Source organism: Scylla paramamosain, chromosome 7, assembly GCF_035594125.1.
Source record: "Scylla paramamosain isolate STU-SP2022 chromosome 7, ASM3559412v1, whole genome shotgun sequence".
Classification (NCBI taxonomy): Eukaryota; Metazoa; Arthropoda; class Malacostraca; order Decapoda; family Portunidae; genus Scylla; species Scylla paramamosain.
The window spans coordinates 23,982,468-23,998,115 of NC_087157.1; the positions used below are offsets into that span (position 1 = coordinate 23,982,468).

Genomic DNA, 15,648 nt, shown 5'->3' on the forward strand with positions numbered 1-15,648 from the left:
GGTAGTGCAATTCAATCCTTAATCAAAACTTACAAGAACAACAAAAAAAGAAAAGAAAAGGCCTACTGAGAGTGCCAATCTATAATATTCAAAAGGATCATCCAAAATTGGAGGATAAGTGTGTTGAATATGACACTTCCTTATATCGTCTTTGTGTAATTAAACAAACCAATCCACTAATGTTCCGAAAATGCCCCTGTGATACCTACCCGGGCTCTGGCATCCACCTGTGCTCCATTCCTCAGCAGAATGCGGATGATGTCGGTCTGGTTGGCCCGGGCGGCAAGGTGGAGAGGTGTTTCTCCTCGTACAGTTGGCACATCAGCAGTGGCAGAGTGTTGGAGCAGGTATATCACAATGTTCATGCAGCCCATGAAGGAAGCCACATGGAGGGGAGTTAATCCTGACTGTAAAAGAATAAGATCAAGTATGTTTATTCAGTGAGTTCAGAATCCTGCTTAGTATTCTGATTGATCTTAATTTTACTTATCATGGCAGCTTAGTCAATACAGAGGCAACATATTATAGTAGAAGTCAGGGTGGTGTGTGCTTGACTGCATCCTGTCAGAAGGAGGAGGAGGAGGAGGAGGAGGAGGAGGAGGAGGAGGAGGAGGAGGAGGAGGAGGAGGAGGAGGAGGAGTCTTACCTCTGTGGTCGCCTCAATGCTGGCGCCATGCTTGAGGAGCAATTCCACCACCTTGATCCTGTTCTTTTTACAAGCGATGTGGAGGGGAGTGAAGCCATTGAGAGCTCGTGCGTTGGCTTCAGCTTTACGGTCCAGCAGCAGCTTGGCCACTCGGACATGTCCACAGTGAGCTGCAGGGAAGGCAAAGCACCATTAGCTGGGCAAGAAGATGAAACACTTCTATTGTGCATGACTAACTGGACAATAGACTGAAATAAGATCCAGCAGCAGCTTGGCTATTCAGACATGTCCACAGTGAGCTGCAAGAGAGGCAGAGCACCATTAGCTGGGCAAGAAGATGAAACACTTCCATTGCGCATGACTAACTGGACAATACCCTGAAATATGATTAACTGGAAAAAAATAAATAAATAATTCCTCTACCAGATTACACTGATGCATATACCTATAACAAAGCACAAAGGACTGAATACACAGATATATCTTTAAATTTCTTAAGAGAGATGGACAAGAAGAAAAAGAAAACTCACTGAGGTGTCAGTCCCTAAAGAGAAAGCCAAAAGGATTATCCAAAATTGGAGGACAATGCATTACCAGCAACATGAAGAGCAGTGAGGAAGTCGACTGTGACATCATCGACAGGAGCCTTGTGGTAGAGAAGGATTCGGGCGGCATCAACGTGATCCCCCTGAGAAGCCATGTGTAGTGGGGCCAAGCCATTCTGCAAACACAATCATCATCAGCATCTCCCTTCCAGTTTCATTACCATGGTCTGTGCTCTGTGTTTTGGCATCTTATTTCAACTTTAATGTAAGTTGCTGGGATTCTCAATGGTATTTTCATGATTGTAGAGATAGTTTAACTGACATCTTACTTCAACAAACTCTAGTGCAAGTTACAGAGGTTCTCAGTAGTGTCTTCATGATTCTAGAGAAAGCTAAACTGGCATCATCATCATCAATAAGAAAACAGCCATGAAAACCTGACTAATCATCTTTGTAGTCTGAGAAAGTCACAATGTAAATTCAGAGTGTTTCAAAATACTGGCCTATCTCATATTAGTAATTCGAAACATACTCATATTTAAATATATTAGTCACTCCAAACAAACATGTTCAATATAATATACCTAACTCTATACATACTAAAGGATATTAAAGCCCCATATAAGCCCAACTGTAATCCATATATATCAGTAGAGTACCTTGGTTTTGCTAGTGAATGGATGCCTAATTCTGTACACACTAAATCATATTAAAGTCACATGTAAGCACACTTGTAACCCATGTTTACCAGTGCAGTACCTTTGTTTTGCTGGTTATTGGAGCCCCTTTCTCCAGGAGCATGTCCACCACTGCCTCATGGCCGGATCTGGCAGCACAGTGGAGGGGCGTGAGACCATCCCTGGTCTTAGCCTCATAGTTCGCTCCTTTGTCTATTAACAGTGACACCATGTTTCCTTTGCCCCACTTGGAGGCCACATGTAGAGGTGTAATTTGGTGCTGTGGAGGCAATTTAGTGATATAATTCCTATTTCAACCAAGATATAAACTTTAAATTCATCTCTGGTATTGTAATAGGTTATCAGCAGTAGCTCAAATCACAAGATGGTTCAAAGTTCACTAACCTTGGCAATATAATTTACATCAGCACCACGTTGGATGAGGAGATTAGCGATGTTTTCATTGCCATAGTGGGAGGCTATGTGCAGTGGAGTGAACCCTGACTTAGAGGTGACATCTGGGTTGTGGTCGGTGTGAAGAAGCAAAGCAGCAGCCTTTGTGTCATCCTTCTTAGCAGCAATGTGAAGAGCAGGGAGGCGGACCTTCCCTCTAGTATCATTTTCCAGCAACACTGCTACCACCTTGTCGTGTCCTTGCTGCAGGGCAACTGCCAGTGGAGTGAACCCATCCTGGAACGAAGAAAACATGTAAAAGATTAGTAACTAGCTAAATTAGCCAATAATCATATGCATGTACCTAAATGAAAATCTCAGTTTTGTTTGGCTGAAATTTAGGAATGATTCTATGTACATATCTTGAAAAAGTTCCATATCTTAATCTAAATAGTAAGTATTTTCACAGAGCAATCTTGGTATTCTAGTACTCTGCTTGCATTTCTCTCTCTTTTATAGTCTTCCATCTTCATTTTTCCAGCATACAGTCTTCCTTTCACAGCTGAATGAAAACTTTCCCCATATGCTAAGTTCATTAACATTTAAGCCACCACAATGATCCACAAATAATAACAACAAGAATTAAATGATTAATCTTGCATGATTCTTTTCATCATTCTAAGGCAACATAAGTAAGATAGCTTTTTATTTAACAGGAAAGCTACAGGTTAACAAGAACACAGGGAATCACATCTCACCTCGGTGGCAAGACTCTGATTGGCATTGTTGGCCAGGAGGAAGCGCACCACACTGTCGTGGTTCTCCTGGGCTGCCATGTAGAGCGGTGTGAAGCCATTCTGGGACTGGATGTTGACCAGAGCTTGGTGCTGTACCAACACCTTCACAATCTCCTCCTGACCAGCTGTAATTATCATCACCATCACAATACCTTCTTCACTTCACAAAACAAACAGTATTATGTCCTTGAAAACTATACATAACAAATACATAAGAACTTACTGCCCCAAGACACTTAATGACAGGGTAGCCAAGGTCACTTATAATCTATTCAGGTCTTGGTGTTCCTCTTGGCCTGACCAGTAAAGTGTTGGACTCATGTTTTAGTGAGTGTCTTGACAAAGGTTCAATTCCCAGCACAAGCCTTTCATAGCTAATGCATCTTGCCTTCAGATAAATTTTTCACTGTTTCCATGATGTTCTATAGTAGTAGGCATTAACATCTCACACTCTACTTACATGAAACACTAGATTATTAATTGGTGAGTCTAAACATATACTTGCCAGCATAACAATAAGCAAGAAGGGGTCTCACCAAGGGAGGCAATATGAAGAGCTGTGTTCCCTTTCTTGGTGGCGGCATCCACATTGGCGCCACGCTGGAGCAGCTCGCGTACCACATTCACATGCCCCTCCTTGCTGGCCAGGTGTAGTGCATTCAGCCCATTCTGGAAAAGGACACATGTTAAGTTAAAAATTTCCTCTTCCACAATCCTACACAGAGCTACACTTCACAGAATTTAATAAAGCTATTTGCTGTTGACTCTCCAGCCAGAAAATATATTAGCTCATCCAGAGATTACCATGTCACCACTTCCATTCAATATGCAATGCTAGGGATACACAGATGGCTTTGTACCACATAGCAATATCACATAATACATAGTAATAATAAATAGCATTGGAGATGTAGGATATGAGCATTGTAGTATATATATGTATAGTATATATATATATATATATATATATATATATATATATATATATATATATATATATATATATATATATATATATATATATATATATATATTATAACTAGTACAAATTTATACTGCAAACCCTTGTTTGCCTGACAAGTAATGCTCAGTACTTCCTGCATGTAAAAAATACCAATGCAATTCTTCACAATTTATATACTGTAATCTCATAATATCCATGTAATCTGAACAAAGCAGTGAGGCAATAAATGTTCTATTATTATAATTTTTATTATTATTATTATTCTATCATCATCATAATCATTATCACCAAAATTATTATTATTATTATTATTATTATTCTATTATCATCTTCATCATCATTATCATTATCACCAAAATATTAGCATTATTAAACTGCACCAATGCAGTGTGGCATCCCATTACATTCCTGGTCAACAATCCACAACTTTCCACCAAGAGATGCCCTCGTTATGGTTTGCTCACACACTTGACACTGCACCTTTAATTTAGGTCAAGCATAAAGGTGCATTCATCACGAACACTCTGCTCAACCTTCACTGATAATAAATCACTCACTCCATATAAATGCAAATAAGTTGCACCACTGCCAAGAAAATAATTCAATATGTGCTAAGAATGTTAAGTCTTCTATGAAATAATGTTCATTAATACTTCATAAAAGCATAAGAGTATACATTCAGAACTTCTAAATTTTAAGGAGGAGGAGGAGGATGAGGAGGAGAGAATATATTGCATCATGTTTCATGCATAAAAATACATTTAGTTTTGATATAATGAAATATGACAGATAAACGATTCCACATATAAAGAAAAATATGGAAACATTTGTATAATAAAATTTTGATGAAACTGTCATGTCAGGGAACAATGCTGGGCATGAAAATACTTGAAACTTGCAGATCATGATGGGAGATGAACAACAACACTGTATAAAAACAGGAGAACCACAAACATGGCATCATTATCATTTGTCACATTATCACTGGCTAACAAGGCTTTACAGAAGGACAGCATTTTATCAGCAAAGGTGATGGGGAAAGTCTGTTTAAGAGTGTCTGAGCTAATATTTTCTTGGAAATCAATTGAAGCTAAGAGATGAGAGTGGTGCCAAGTGTAGCAGTAAATCTTGCTGCACATGCAGATTTTACTTTTTTTATCATTTTTTTTATTTATTGATTTATTTTTATTTTTATTTATTATTATTTTTTTTTGGGGGGGCAGGCTTGTTGAGGGAGTTAGTTGCTGACAGGGGCTAGCATGCTGGGTTATGTAACATGTTCATTGCATTTTTAATTTTTAAACACAGTGACAGAAAGTTTTGAACAGTATTACCATTTTTTTTTTCAAAAGAAACTTGGTGATACATTGAAATAACTCATAAAATACACCAGATTCTTGGGAACATTACAATGGAGGTTACACAAATAATTTGAGAGTAGTTTAACCAATTTCAAGAGAGCTAAATTTTGTTTGACAATGACTAACTTTCCAGTGGTCAATAAAAAAAAGTTAACTGGAGCACTTAAGACCAGTCCAATTCAGTTCAGTTGCAGTTATGTCAGCATTACCAAAACATGTAACTTGCTCATTACATTAAAACTTCACAACAGGTGAGAGAAATTCAGGAAGTTAACTCTTCTAATAGTGACAGACTTCCCCAGCACACAAGATGGAGACTATAGTATGCACTCCACCTCAGACATGAGAAGTGCACCATTTTAAGGAAGTGATGATTGGTTTATTAAAAATCATGATGTGAAGTGAATAGAATAGTATACTTAAAACAGCATGGTGAGGATGTGCAATTTAAAGTGAAAGCTAGTGATTAGATAGACATTGAAAGTATCAGAGGTAATGACATCAGACTGCACTGGTTTGGCAGCATGAAGAGAAGGGAAAACAACCATATTTATTCTGAAGTGATGAGCAGTGTACCAAATAAAGCAAGACATGGCATGAAGGCTTGACCGAGGACACAAAGCAAAGGAATTGACAGACATGTTGCAGTTGGCTATGCAATTTGTAACAAATGCTGACCAAAACAATAATGAGAGATTTCCATTCTCTTGCTATGTTTCAACTACTAATATTGATAGTTCTTTCTAGATCATCTTGGAATAACAACCTACACATGAATAACTACTATATAACAATATATGGAAAGGTTTCTTTTTAACACAGATTTTCAATATTGTGGTTTTCTTTTGCTACTGAAAACTGTACTTATTTCTGGCTGTTCTGAGTAAAGAAACCTAAAGATAATTACCAAGTGACAACATGTGAAGGGATTTCTTTTTAACACCCTTTTGCATGTTACCTTTATTCTGTATCTAAATACATATAAACTGAAAAAAAAAATAAATAAAGATCTATATATCTATATACCAGACTGGCTATTCCACATAGGGCAGCCCAGACAAGACACCACACACTCACATACACATCATTCACACTCTGCCTAATCACCTCCCAGTGCATTAAAAAAAAAAAAAAAAAAAAAAAAAAAAAAAAAAAAAAAAAAAATCCAACTGTAAATAGCAGATATCAAGCCTGCTCCAGACACCCCAGTGTTGCATCTATGTATACTCACCGCATTGCAGGTGTTGATGTCCGTGTTGGTCTTCAGGAACTCCAGCACCTTCTCCAGGTTCCCCGCCCGTGCCGCCCGCAGGAAGCTGGCGCTCCCATCACTCTGCAGAGAAAAAAGATCAGTGTTAAACATAAATCACTGGTACTGTGGTAAAAATATAAAGATACTTGAAATGCTCGTTTCACTTTCTAGTTATGAAGAAGATATGTTGGTTATATTATCATGGGTATAATTATGGTATCATCATATTTCCTTTCCTTGCATGACTCTCTCTTTCTCTCTCTCTCTCTAATCCACAACATATTCCTTAACATTCCCTCACATAACCGTTACTTTCTCTCCATTCACTCCATACTAGATAAGAACATAAAACATAAGATAAAAAAGTAAACTTTACAAGACCAACAGGTCTACATGTGCCAGTACCTGAAGTGATATTGTAAACTCACTCTAACATATTAAATGCAACACAAACATTTTTCCTTCTCTCCTCAATATCATATGCTAGGATAATACACAACGCACGCCTCAGTAAACAAATCCAGAGGAGGAGGAAATGGCCAACCTGCTGACTCACACACATGCCTCCCAGCTCCTTTCTCTCTTATCTGCTTCATCCTGCCATCAGGAAGAAACAATTCCAGGGCTGCATTCTCAAACATTTCAATATCTTATCTCGACTACTTTTAATAAGTACAACTAATGGAAGTTATTGTTGTTTTCAAGGATGCTTTTATGATTCTAGTTATGTCTTATCCTGCCATCAGCTCAAAACAATTACCTGAATGCATTCTCAAACTTATCTAAACTAGTTTAATAGACACCAGAAGAAGTTACTGAAGTTTTCAAGGATGCTTTCATGATTCTAGTAATAGTTCATCATGAAATGCATCATAACTGGAAAAAAAATAGCAAGAGAATTTAAATTTAACCAATTTTCTGTGGCCTTTGAAAATTGGACTTGAGAGAGAGAGAGAGAGAGAGAGAGAGAGAGAGAGAGAGAGAGAGAGAGAGAGAGAGAGAGAGAGAGAGAGAGAGAGAGAGAGAGAGAGAGAGAGAGAGAGAGAGAGAGAGAGAGAGAGAGAAAGCATGTCAAAATAATGGTTTGGTATGCATACAGTACTAGTCAAAAATATGTGGCCCCTACCCCTAGGAGTGGCACTCTTGTGGTGAAAAAGTGATAGTGTTCTCTGAGGTAAAATTGTGTACATATAAAGTAACTGGCAACTCCCTGCCATCGTGCTGGACCAACAGAGTAGAACGGAAGAGATAACCCAGCCTAAAGCATCTATGCCACTGTGGAGAGTGGATACATAGGTACTCCCTGTCTTTGTCACCTTGCCTTTTTTCACACAGGTTTTCTTCATTTCCCTACAGGCTGTATCATTACCATGGCACCTACAAAGGAACTGACTAAAGAAGTAATTGCCCATATTATTGAACTAAAGGCAGGTTATGGAACTAAAGAAACCAAATTGTTAAACGTGGCCAAGTCCAGTCAAGAAATAAATGGCATGATTTTGGGAGGGAGGAGGGCTGGAGACACCATCCCAGAAACCAAGGACAAGGGATCCTAAGAAGACTTCTTGAAGGGCTTTGAACATCACAAAAGTATACCTAAAAGTCAAATCCACAAACACCACCAGGATCTCTGAAGGAGAGCAACCCTGAAGTGTTTGGGGAGACTTCTGTGTGTACCATGTCATGTTGTGTGCAAGAGTTAAGTTACACCAGCCACACACCGAGGAAATGGTGAAATGCACAGAAACATTGCTGGTTTCCCGTATGCATGAAATATCTTGCCTGGGATGAGGAGGACTGGCTCTAAGTGCTATGGTCAGATGAAGCTACATTTGGTGTTACATGCAATTGTGGAGGGCAAGTGTACTGGCAAAAAGGCAGTTACCCCCTCGACCCCTGCTATGTGCAGCACACAGTAAATGACCCAGACTCACTCATGGTGTAGGGTTGCTTTGCTGGGAGGGCTCTGGGGAAACTTGTTGTTCTTCCAAAGAACATCAAGGTTAACCAGCATGTCTACCTGGAGCTGCTGTGTGATGGCCTGATTCTTTTGAGCTCACCAATGGCAACACCTACCAGAAAGATGATGCCCCTGCCCACACAGCAAAATATGTGGCCCAATAGCTCGTGGACTACATGGTACCCTTTATAAAGGATTGGATGAGCAATAGTCCAGATCTGAGTCCTACTGAAAACCTGAGGCACATTATAAGAAGGATTTACAGGGGAAGGATGCCAGTTCAGTACCCAAGCCTGAGGCAGCCATTTGTGAGTCCTGGTACAATATCTCACCTGATACACTCAAGAATCTTGCTCTGTCACTTCCTAGATGTCTTGACAGCATGAAGATAAAGAAAGGCAATGTACCAAGTATTAAAATGTAAATTAAACACATTCTTTCATATAAATTCCTCAATGTATTCATTGATGAGCTAGGTGGGAAAGAAGGGGCCACATAGTTTTGACTAGTACTGTATATGCAGAGACTGGTAGTGGTAGCAGAAAAGAAAAAAAAATTCAGAAGAATTTAACTTATCCTGATTAACTGGGCTTTGAAATTATGGTTGTGTGAGAACAAGGCATATCAAAATGTAGGCTCAGGTTTAAATGCTGTGGTTGGTATAGTGGTGGTGGTGGTGATGGTGGTGGTGAATGCAGTGTGGCAAAGCACTCCCTCTGAGCCTCACACACTGGACACCTGACCTTTCCAGAGTCCCTTGGCACACCTCCTGGCAACACACACACACGCACACACACACACACTGTATCACTGGTACTCAAAAAATCAAAACAAATTCATTAGATCAGGGAAATATTAGCTTACTTTTATTTATTTATTTATTTATTTATATTTGGATGCACATCAGTAAGCCTAAACTTGAGACTAAAGTGATGCCAGAGCAAAATGCCCCTTTAATTCATTAGTTAAGGGAGACATTACATACAAAATAGATAAACCCAGGCCGTGGTAACACACACACACACACACACACACACACACACACACACACACACACACACACACACACACACATGTACTTGTAAACATTATGCTATCATCACTCCTTTTCCTTATCTCTCTCTCTCTCTCTCTCTCTCTCTCTCTCTCTCTCTCTCTCTCTCTCTCTCTCAGTATGTTCCTATTACCAACCAACACAGACAGGCACACTCACTAGCTAAACAAAGGTCTGTCTATCAATGCTTGCTATAAATGCCACAAGTCTTTCCTGAATAAACACAAATAGAAAAGTGTTACCAGACTTCTAGTCTGGTACCAGTTCCAGTTCCAGAGCGTGGTGGCAGACTGGTGGGTGGTGGTGATGAGGAAAGTTTGTTCATTCCTGAAATTCTCTGCCTTGGGAGCTGTACATATTCCTTCTCCATCTGGGTATACTCTGAAGTTTTGCCCATTTACGTTGTTTCTCCTTTTGCTGTTTTCGTCCTTCACATTTTTTTTTCTTGTCATCCTCTTTGATAATAATCAGTGGAATGTTTTAACTTCACAGAGAGAGAGAGAGAGAGAGAGAGAGAGAGAGAGAGAGAGAGAGAGAGAGAGAGAGAGATGGAATGATGTAACACTCAGGGAGCGTAAATGAAAAACGAGATAATTTTTCCATAGACTTAACCATCTCTCTCTCTCTCTCTCTCTCTCTCTCTCTCTCTCTCTCTCATCTCTCTCTACAACACCAATCCCCTAATTTCCAAACCCACGAAAAAAAAAAAGAATGACCGCCATAATTAAAATCGAACGGGAGATTAAAGGCGCGCTTTGATAATATGGGGAAGGGATATATTCTGGTCATTTTGTGAGGCTCTACTGGTTAATGGTATCAATGGCGGCCTTCATTGATCGGCCTGGGTAATTAAGATGGTACAAGCACCTATGCAGTTAATTGCCTTGTTCTTGAAATTATTAGTTTTTCTCCTTGTTATGTATTATGTTTCTTGGAGTATTTATTATTTTTCTTATTTAGTTGTTTCGTGATTATTTTTGTCCTTATTTTTTTTCTGCTGGGAAGATAGTTAGTAGTAGTAGTAGTAGTAGTAGTAGTAGTAGTAGTAGTAGTAGTAGTAGTAGTAGTAGTAGTAGTAGTAGTAGTAGTAGTAGTAGTAGTATGAAATAAGACACTTCTAAGCTAAACAACAAAATAACTAAAACCAATAAAAAAAAAATAAAAAAAATCCTACTGCGGCTTACATAAGTCAGCCCTAAAAATTGCAACGTTTTCTTCCATAACACACTAGTAAAAAAACACTAATGTTGCTAGGTAGATGAAGTCGATTCGTTAACCCAACCCAGAATTCAAACAAAGATGATACATAATAAATATAAAAACACAAAAACAGAACTCACAAAGAAGGAAAAAAAAGATATAAACCCTAAGAAAAATCTCCCACACGCAACAGCAGAACGAAGAGGAAGAAAAAAAAAAAAAGTAGGAAAAAATAAATCATAAAAATAGAACAGACCCTCCTTCGCCTATAATCCTGGTGGAGCACTGGAGAGCAGGGCGCCTTCACCACCACCACCACCACCACCAGCGTTACTAGCCTCAGATGTGACAACAGAAGCTACTCCAGAGAGCTCGTGCGACCAAACAATGGCTGGGAATGGTGAGGCAGGAGAGAGAGAGAGAGAGAGAGAGAGAGAGAGAGAGAGAGAGAGAGAGAGAGAGAGAGAGAGAGAGAGAGAGAGAGAGAGAGAGAGAGAGAGAGAGAGAGCGAGTACGTAAAGACAATAATCAAGGCAAGAACGGAGAAGGAAAACGAAGGCAGAGACGATAAGGGAGGAGGAGGAGGAGGAGGAGGAGGAGGAGGAGGAGGAGGAGGAGGAGAAAGGAGAGAGAAACTTGAACCAAAGGACTGCCGGAGCTGGGTCAAGGGGGCACTCCTCAGCCTACCAAGAGGTGTCAAGTCCCACGTTTTCTGTTATCATCGTGGGCAACGAAAAAGAAAGAAAAAAAAACGGGATGAAAAGGAAGAACTACAATATTGAGGTAGAGAGAGAGAGAGAGAGAGAGAGAGAGAGAGAGAGAGAGAGAGAGAGAGAGAGAGAGAGAGAGAGAGAGAGAGAGAGAGAGAGAGAGAGAGAGAGACGGCGGGAAGGTGGCCGTAATGAGAGGCCGAGGGTGTTGGGGACGGCCGCGGAGGAGGAGGAAGAGGAGGAGGAGGGGAATAGACTGATCGATACTCGGCCGTCCGTCTCTAACCCCGTGGCGCACACACACACACACACACACACACACACACACACACACACACACACACACACACACACACACACACACACACACACACACACACACACACACACACACACACACACGGTACTAAGAAGCCCTAGTAATGAACCAAAAATGTGTATTTTCTCACGACACCTTGGGAATGCAATGTCTTTTCCGCCAACCACGAACTCTCTCTCTCTCTCTCTCTCTCTCTCTCTCTCTCTCTCTCTCTCTCTCTCTCTCTCTCTCTCTCTCTCTCTCAACCCTTCCGTCTTCAGCCCTCCAACCTCCTCCTTCCTCCTTACCCCCACCAGCCACACCTCCTTCAGCCTTTGCTCCTCCTCCTTCTCCTCTTCCTCCCCTACCTCTCATCCCAGCAGCGACCCAATAATTCCGAGACACACACACCCACCCTGGCTGCCCCGCCACCACCCAGCCAGCCAGCCAGCCAGCTAGTCATAGCAAAACCGCCACAACACCGCTCGTCTGCTTCTCTCTTCTGGTTCCACATTCTGAAACGTTCCTCTCTCCCATCTGACTATTCCCAAAGGCCACGGAGATGATGAGCCGTGTTCTCATGACTGTTTTTAGCAGTTAGAGAGGCAGAATCCTTGTTGAACTACCACTGGAATGATGAAAACACTCTTGTCTACCTGTTCTTTAAAACAAGAGATAAAAAATCGTGTTCTTATGAGTGTTTTTATTTATTACAAGTGTAAAGTCATTATCAAACTACAACTGGAAACATGAGAACTCTTGAAAACCCGAAATAACATCCTTACGAGTGTTTTTACTTACCAAAGGTGTGGAATAATTATCATACTATCACAAGAATCATGAAAATATCCTTGGAACCCTGAAATAACTTCATTATGAATGTTTTTACCTATTGAAAAGGCAGAATCATTGCTAAACTACCATTAGAGTCACGAAAACATCTTGGAAACCCGATATAACTCCCACTGCAGCCGACGACGAAGTGCTTAGGAATGCGATCTTCTTTCCCTGAATCTGTCCTGGTGTTCGGTGCGTCCCGGTGAACACACGTACCAGGGCGTGACAGTGACGAGCGTGGCTAAGCAGGGGAGTGACAGTTAGGGAGATACGCAACGCATGTGTAATGAAGTATGGAAATAAATATAGACACACAGATACACAAATGAGGAGACTATCAGTATCAGTATCAGTGTTCGTAGAGGATTCCGACACTGAAGGACGTAAACCAGAGAGTTTCACAAACATACAAAAAAATACGAGTAGGTTAGATGAATAACTGATGAAGAAAAACCAGTGAACTATACAGAAAGAGGCATATGAAGTTAAAAACAAACCAATGAATAAAGGAATGCAATACTGGAAGAGAGGAAGAAAGATTAAAATGATAAGTAAACAAAAAAAATGTATGATATAAAGAACAAAAGGTGAAGAGAAAACTAAAATAAACTATAAAAAAAAAGGCACGGATGGATAACAAAACGAAGGATCTAAGATGAAAGAATAGAAATATCACGCAACTTTTTTTTTAATTACAAGTGAAAGTGTCATTTCTTACCCTATACGAGTACCCCAAGACGAATTTACTAAGCAATATGTAAAACTAAAGACTGGAAACGGTTTTTATTTTAGCTATTAACCCTCTAACACTCTCTTCCCGGCGGTGGTGTGTTTCAAAAGTACCCTAATCTTGCACCAGGCAGCCCCATTAAGGTGAGAGGAAACCAAACCAGTCAAGGGGTCAGGGATGCAACACCTATGGAGACGAAAGCCGCTGAACGGATAAGTTGAAAATATACATGTGTTACCGTAGAGTCATGTCCATACAATTTTTTTTTATTTGTTTATCCTTTTCTTTTTTCTTTTTGTATAATGGAAACTAAAAATGGGGAAAGGAAAAATACAGAAAAAAAGGGGAAAAAACATTCATGATACTATCCCCACCGAGAGAGAAAGAAACAAGGAAAGAAAAGAACACGAAAAAGAAAACACAAAAAGAAAAGACAGAGAAAAGATAGAGAAAGGCCACTCGCGATTCTATTCCCCACAAGAAAAAGACAAATAAATAAATAAATAAATAAATAAATAAAGAAAGAAAGAAAGAAAGAAAGTAAGAGATGAGAAGAGGTTGTAAAAAAAGGCCAATTTATTTGCTAAAATGATTTTGCTAATCCTCTTTTGAAAACGCACACACGCACACACACACACACAATAGCTTTCAAACTCCAGCAAAATTGATAGAATACTAGACAAAATGGACAGAGAGAACATGTAAATATTGGTTGGTAGGTAGACAGGTGGGCATGTCGGTAGATATATGAATAAATATACGTAATGACAAATAAATAAATAAAACATAGACAGGGACATTACATGACTCAGCTTCTTTACTCCAACTGTGCTTGGTGTAATTGACATAACTGTGATAAACGCCTTCCCCCTTCTCTCTCTCTCTCTCTCTCTCTCTCTCTCTCTCTCTCTCTCTCTCTCTCTCTCTCTCTCTCTCTCTGAAAAAAAAAAATGATAAGACCAAGATAATGTTTTCTCCTTTTAATCTAATCAAGCACGAACACGACCAGAGAGAGAGAGAGAGAGAGAGAGAGAGAGAGAGAGAGAGAGAGAGAGAGAGAGAGAGAGAGAGAGAGAGAGAGAGAGAGAGAGAGAGAGGTCAGTAACCCCGCCCAACACAAGTGGTCGTCTGCTCACTTCAACAGACAGTAACGGGACGAGAGACTCATTGTATTAGCACCGTCACCATTCCAGTCCTTGATTATTGCATTCCTGACATCATTACGTGGCATAGTCTTGGATGTATCTGAAATTCCTTGACTTCTAAAGGTACTATGGCACTTGCAAGTAATGAGACGAGTGAAGTTGTCATTGTATTAGCACCGTCACCATTCCATTCCTTCATAATTACATTCCTGACATCATTACGTGGCATAGTCTCGAAGTGTCATAAATCCCTTGGTTCCTAAAGATACTTTGACACCTGCTACGGCGTCTGAGTAAACACTAGGTAGTTTTAAAAGAGTAGCAACAAAACCTATAGACGCCAGAGATTTCAAGTTCAGTGCCATCGAGATAATCTATATGTTCGGGTTCTGAAACACTTCCTTCTCTTCTAAGGCCACAGAGAAGAAAAGTCGAGTTCTAAAGGTGTTTTCCATATTAAGAGTGAAGAAGGCTTTGAAATTATCACTAGAATCATGAAAACACCATCGAAGATCCTAAAAAAGTTGGGTTCTCTTGATGTTATTTTATATTAACAGTGCAGGATGCTTTCACTAGAATCATGAAAAAACTCCATTGGAAATCCTAATAACTAGCACTAGAATCTGTCTGTAGCGAATAAAGGACAATGAAACCTCTGAAAATACCGACCATATTTTTTTTTGTCAGCCCCCTTTTTTTCTTTTTTTCCCCTCTGGTCAGTGTTTTTAACCCTTTTATCGCCATGGTCATCTTTTGATAACATTAAGAAGAGAATAAAAATACAGTTTGCACGGAGAGATGCAGTAAAGAGAGGATAAAAGATTAATTTTGTATTTTATCGACTAAAGTAGGTAGTATTTTACACGCTATAGTATAAAAATAAGTGTCAGGAAATGTTGTAAGGTATTATAGGAAAAGAATATTTAGCAGTGAAAAGTTTTTTTTTTCTTTTCTTAACCCTCCTCTTAATCAGTGTATCTTTAACTTTTCTCTTCTTTTAGTTTTTACTCTAGTCGAAGTATCTTAAAGCTTTTATCTGTTCTTTTTTGTTTTTCCTTCGTCAGTGTGTCTTTAAGCTT

The 15,648-nt window shown here is 39.6% G+C and overlaps 1 protein-coding gene across 50 annotated transcripts in view; it reads right to left on the reverse strand.

Moving 5' to 3' along the window:
- LOC135102246 (ankyrin-2-like) overlaps positions 1–15,648 on the reverse strand; it is a 213,740-nt gene that overhangs the window by 118,443 nt on the left and 79,649 nt on the right. For all 50 annotated transcript variants that reach the window (XM_064007143.1, XM_064007135.1, XM_064007153.1 and 47 more), the window contains exons 2-9: positions 6,615–6,716; positions 3,595–3,727; positions 3,020–3,183; positions 2,274–2,558; positions 1,951–2,148; positions 1,241–1,367; positions 647–816; positions 210–407 (exon numbers count right to left, since the gene is read on the reverse strand). In XM_064007143.1, coding sequence (XP_063863213.1) covers positions 210–407; positions 647–816; positions 1,241–1,367; positions 1,951–2,148; positions 2,274–2,558; positions 3,020–3,183; positions 3,595–3,727; positions 6,615–6,716 — 1,377 coding nt within the window. The remainder of the gene's footprint in view (positions 1–209; positions 408–646; positions 817–1,240; positions 1,368–1,950; positions 2,149–2,273; positions 2,559–3,019; positions 3,184–3,594; positions 3,728–6,614; positions 6,717–15,648) is intronic.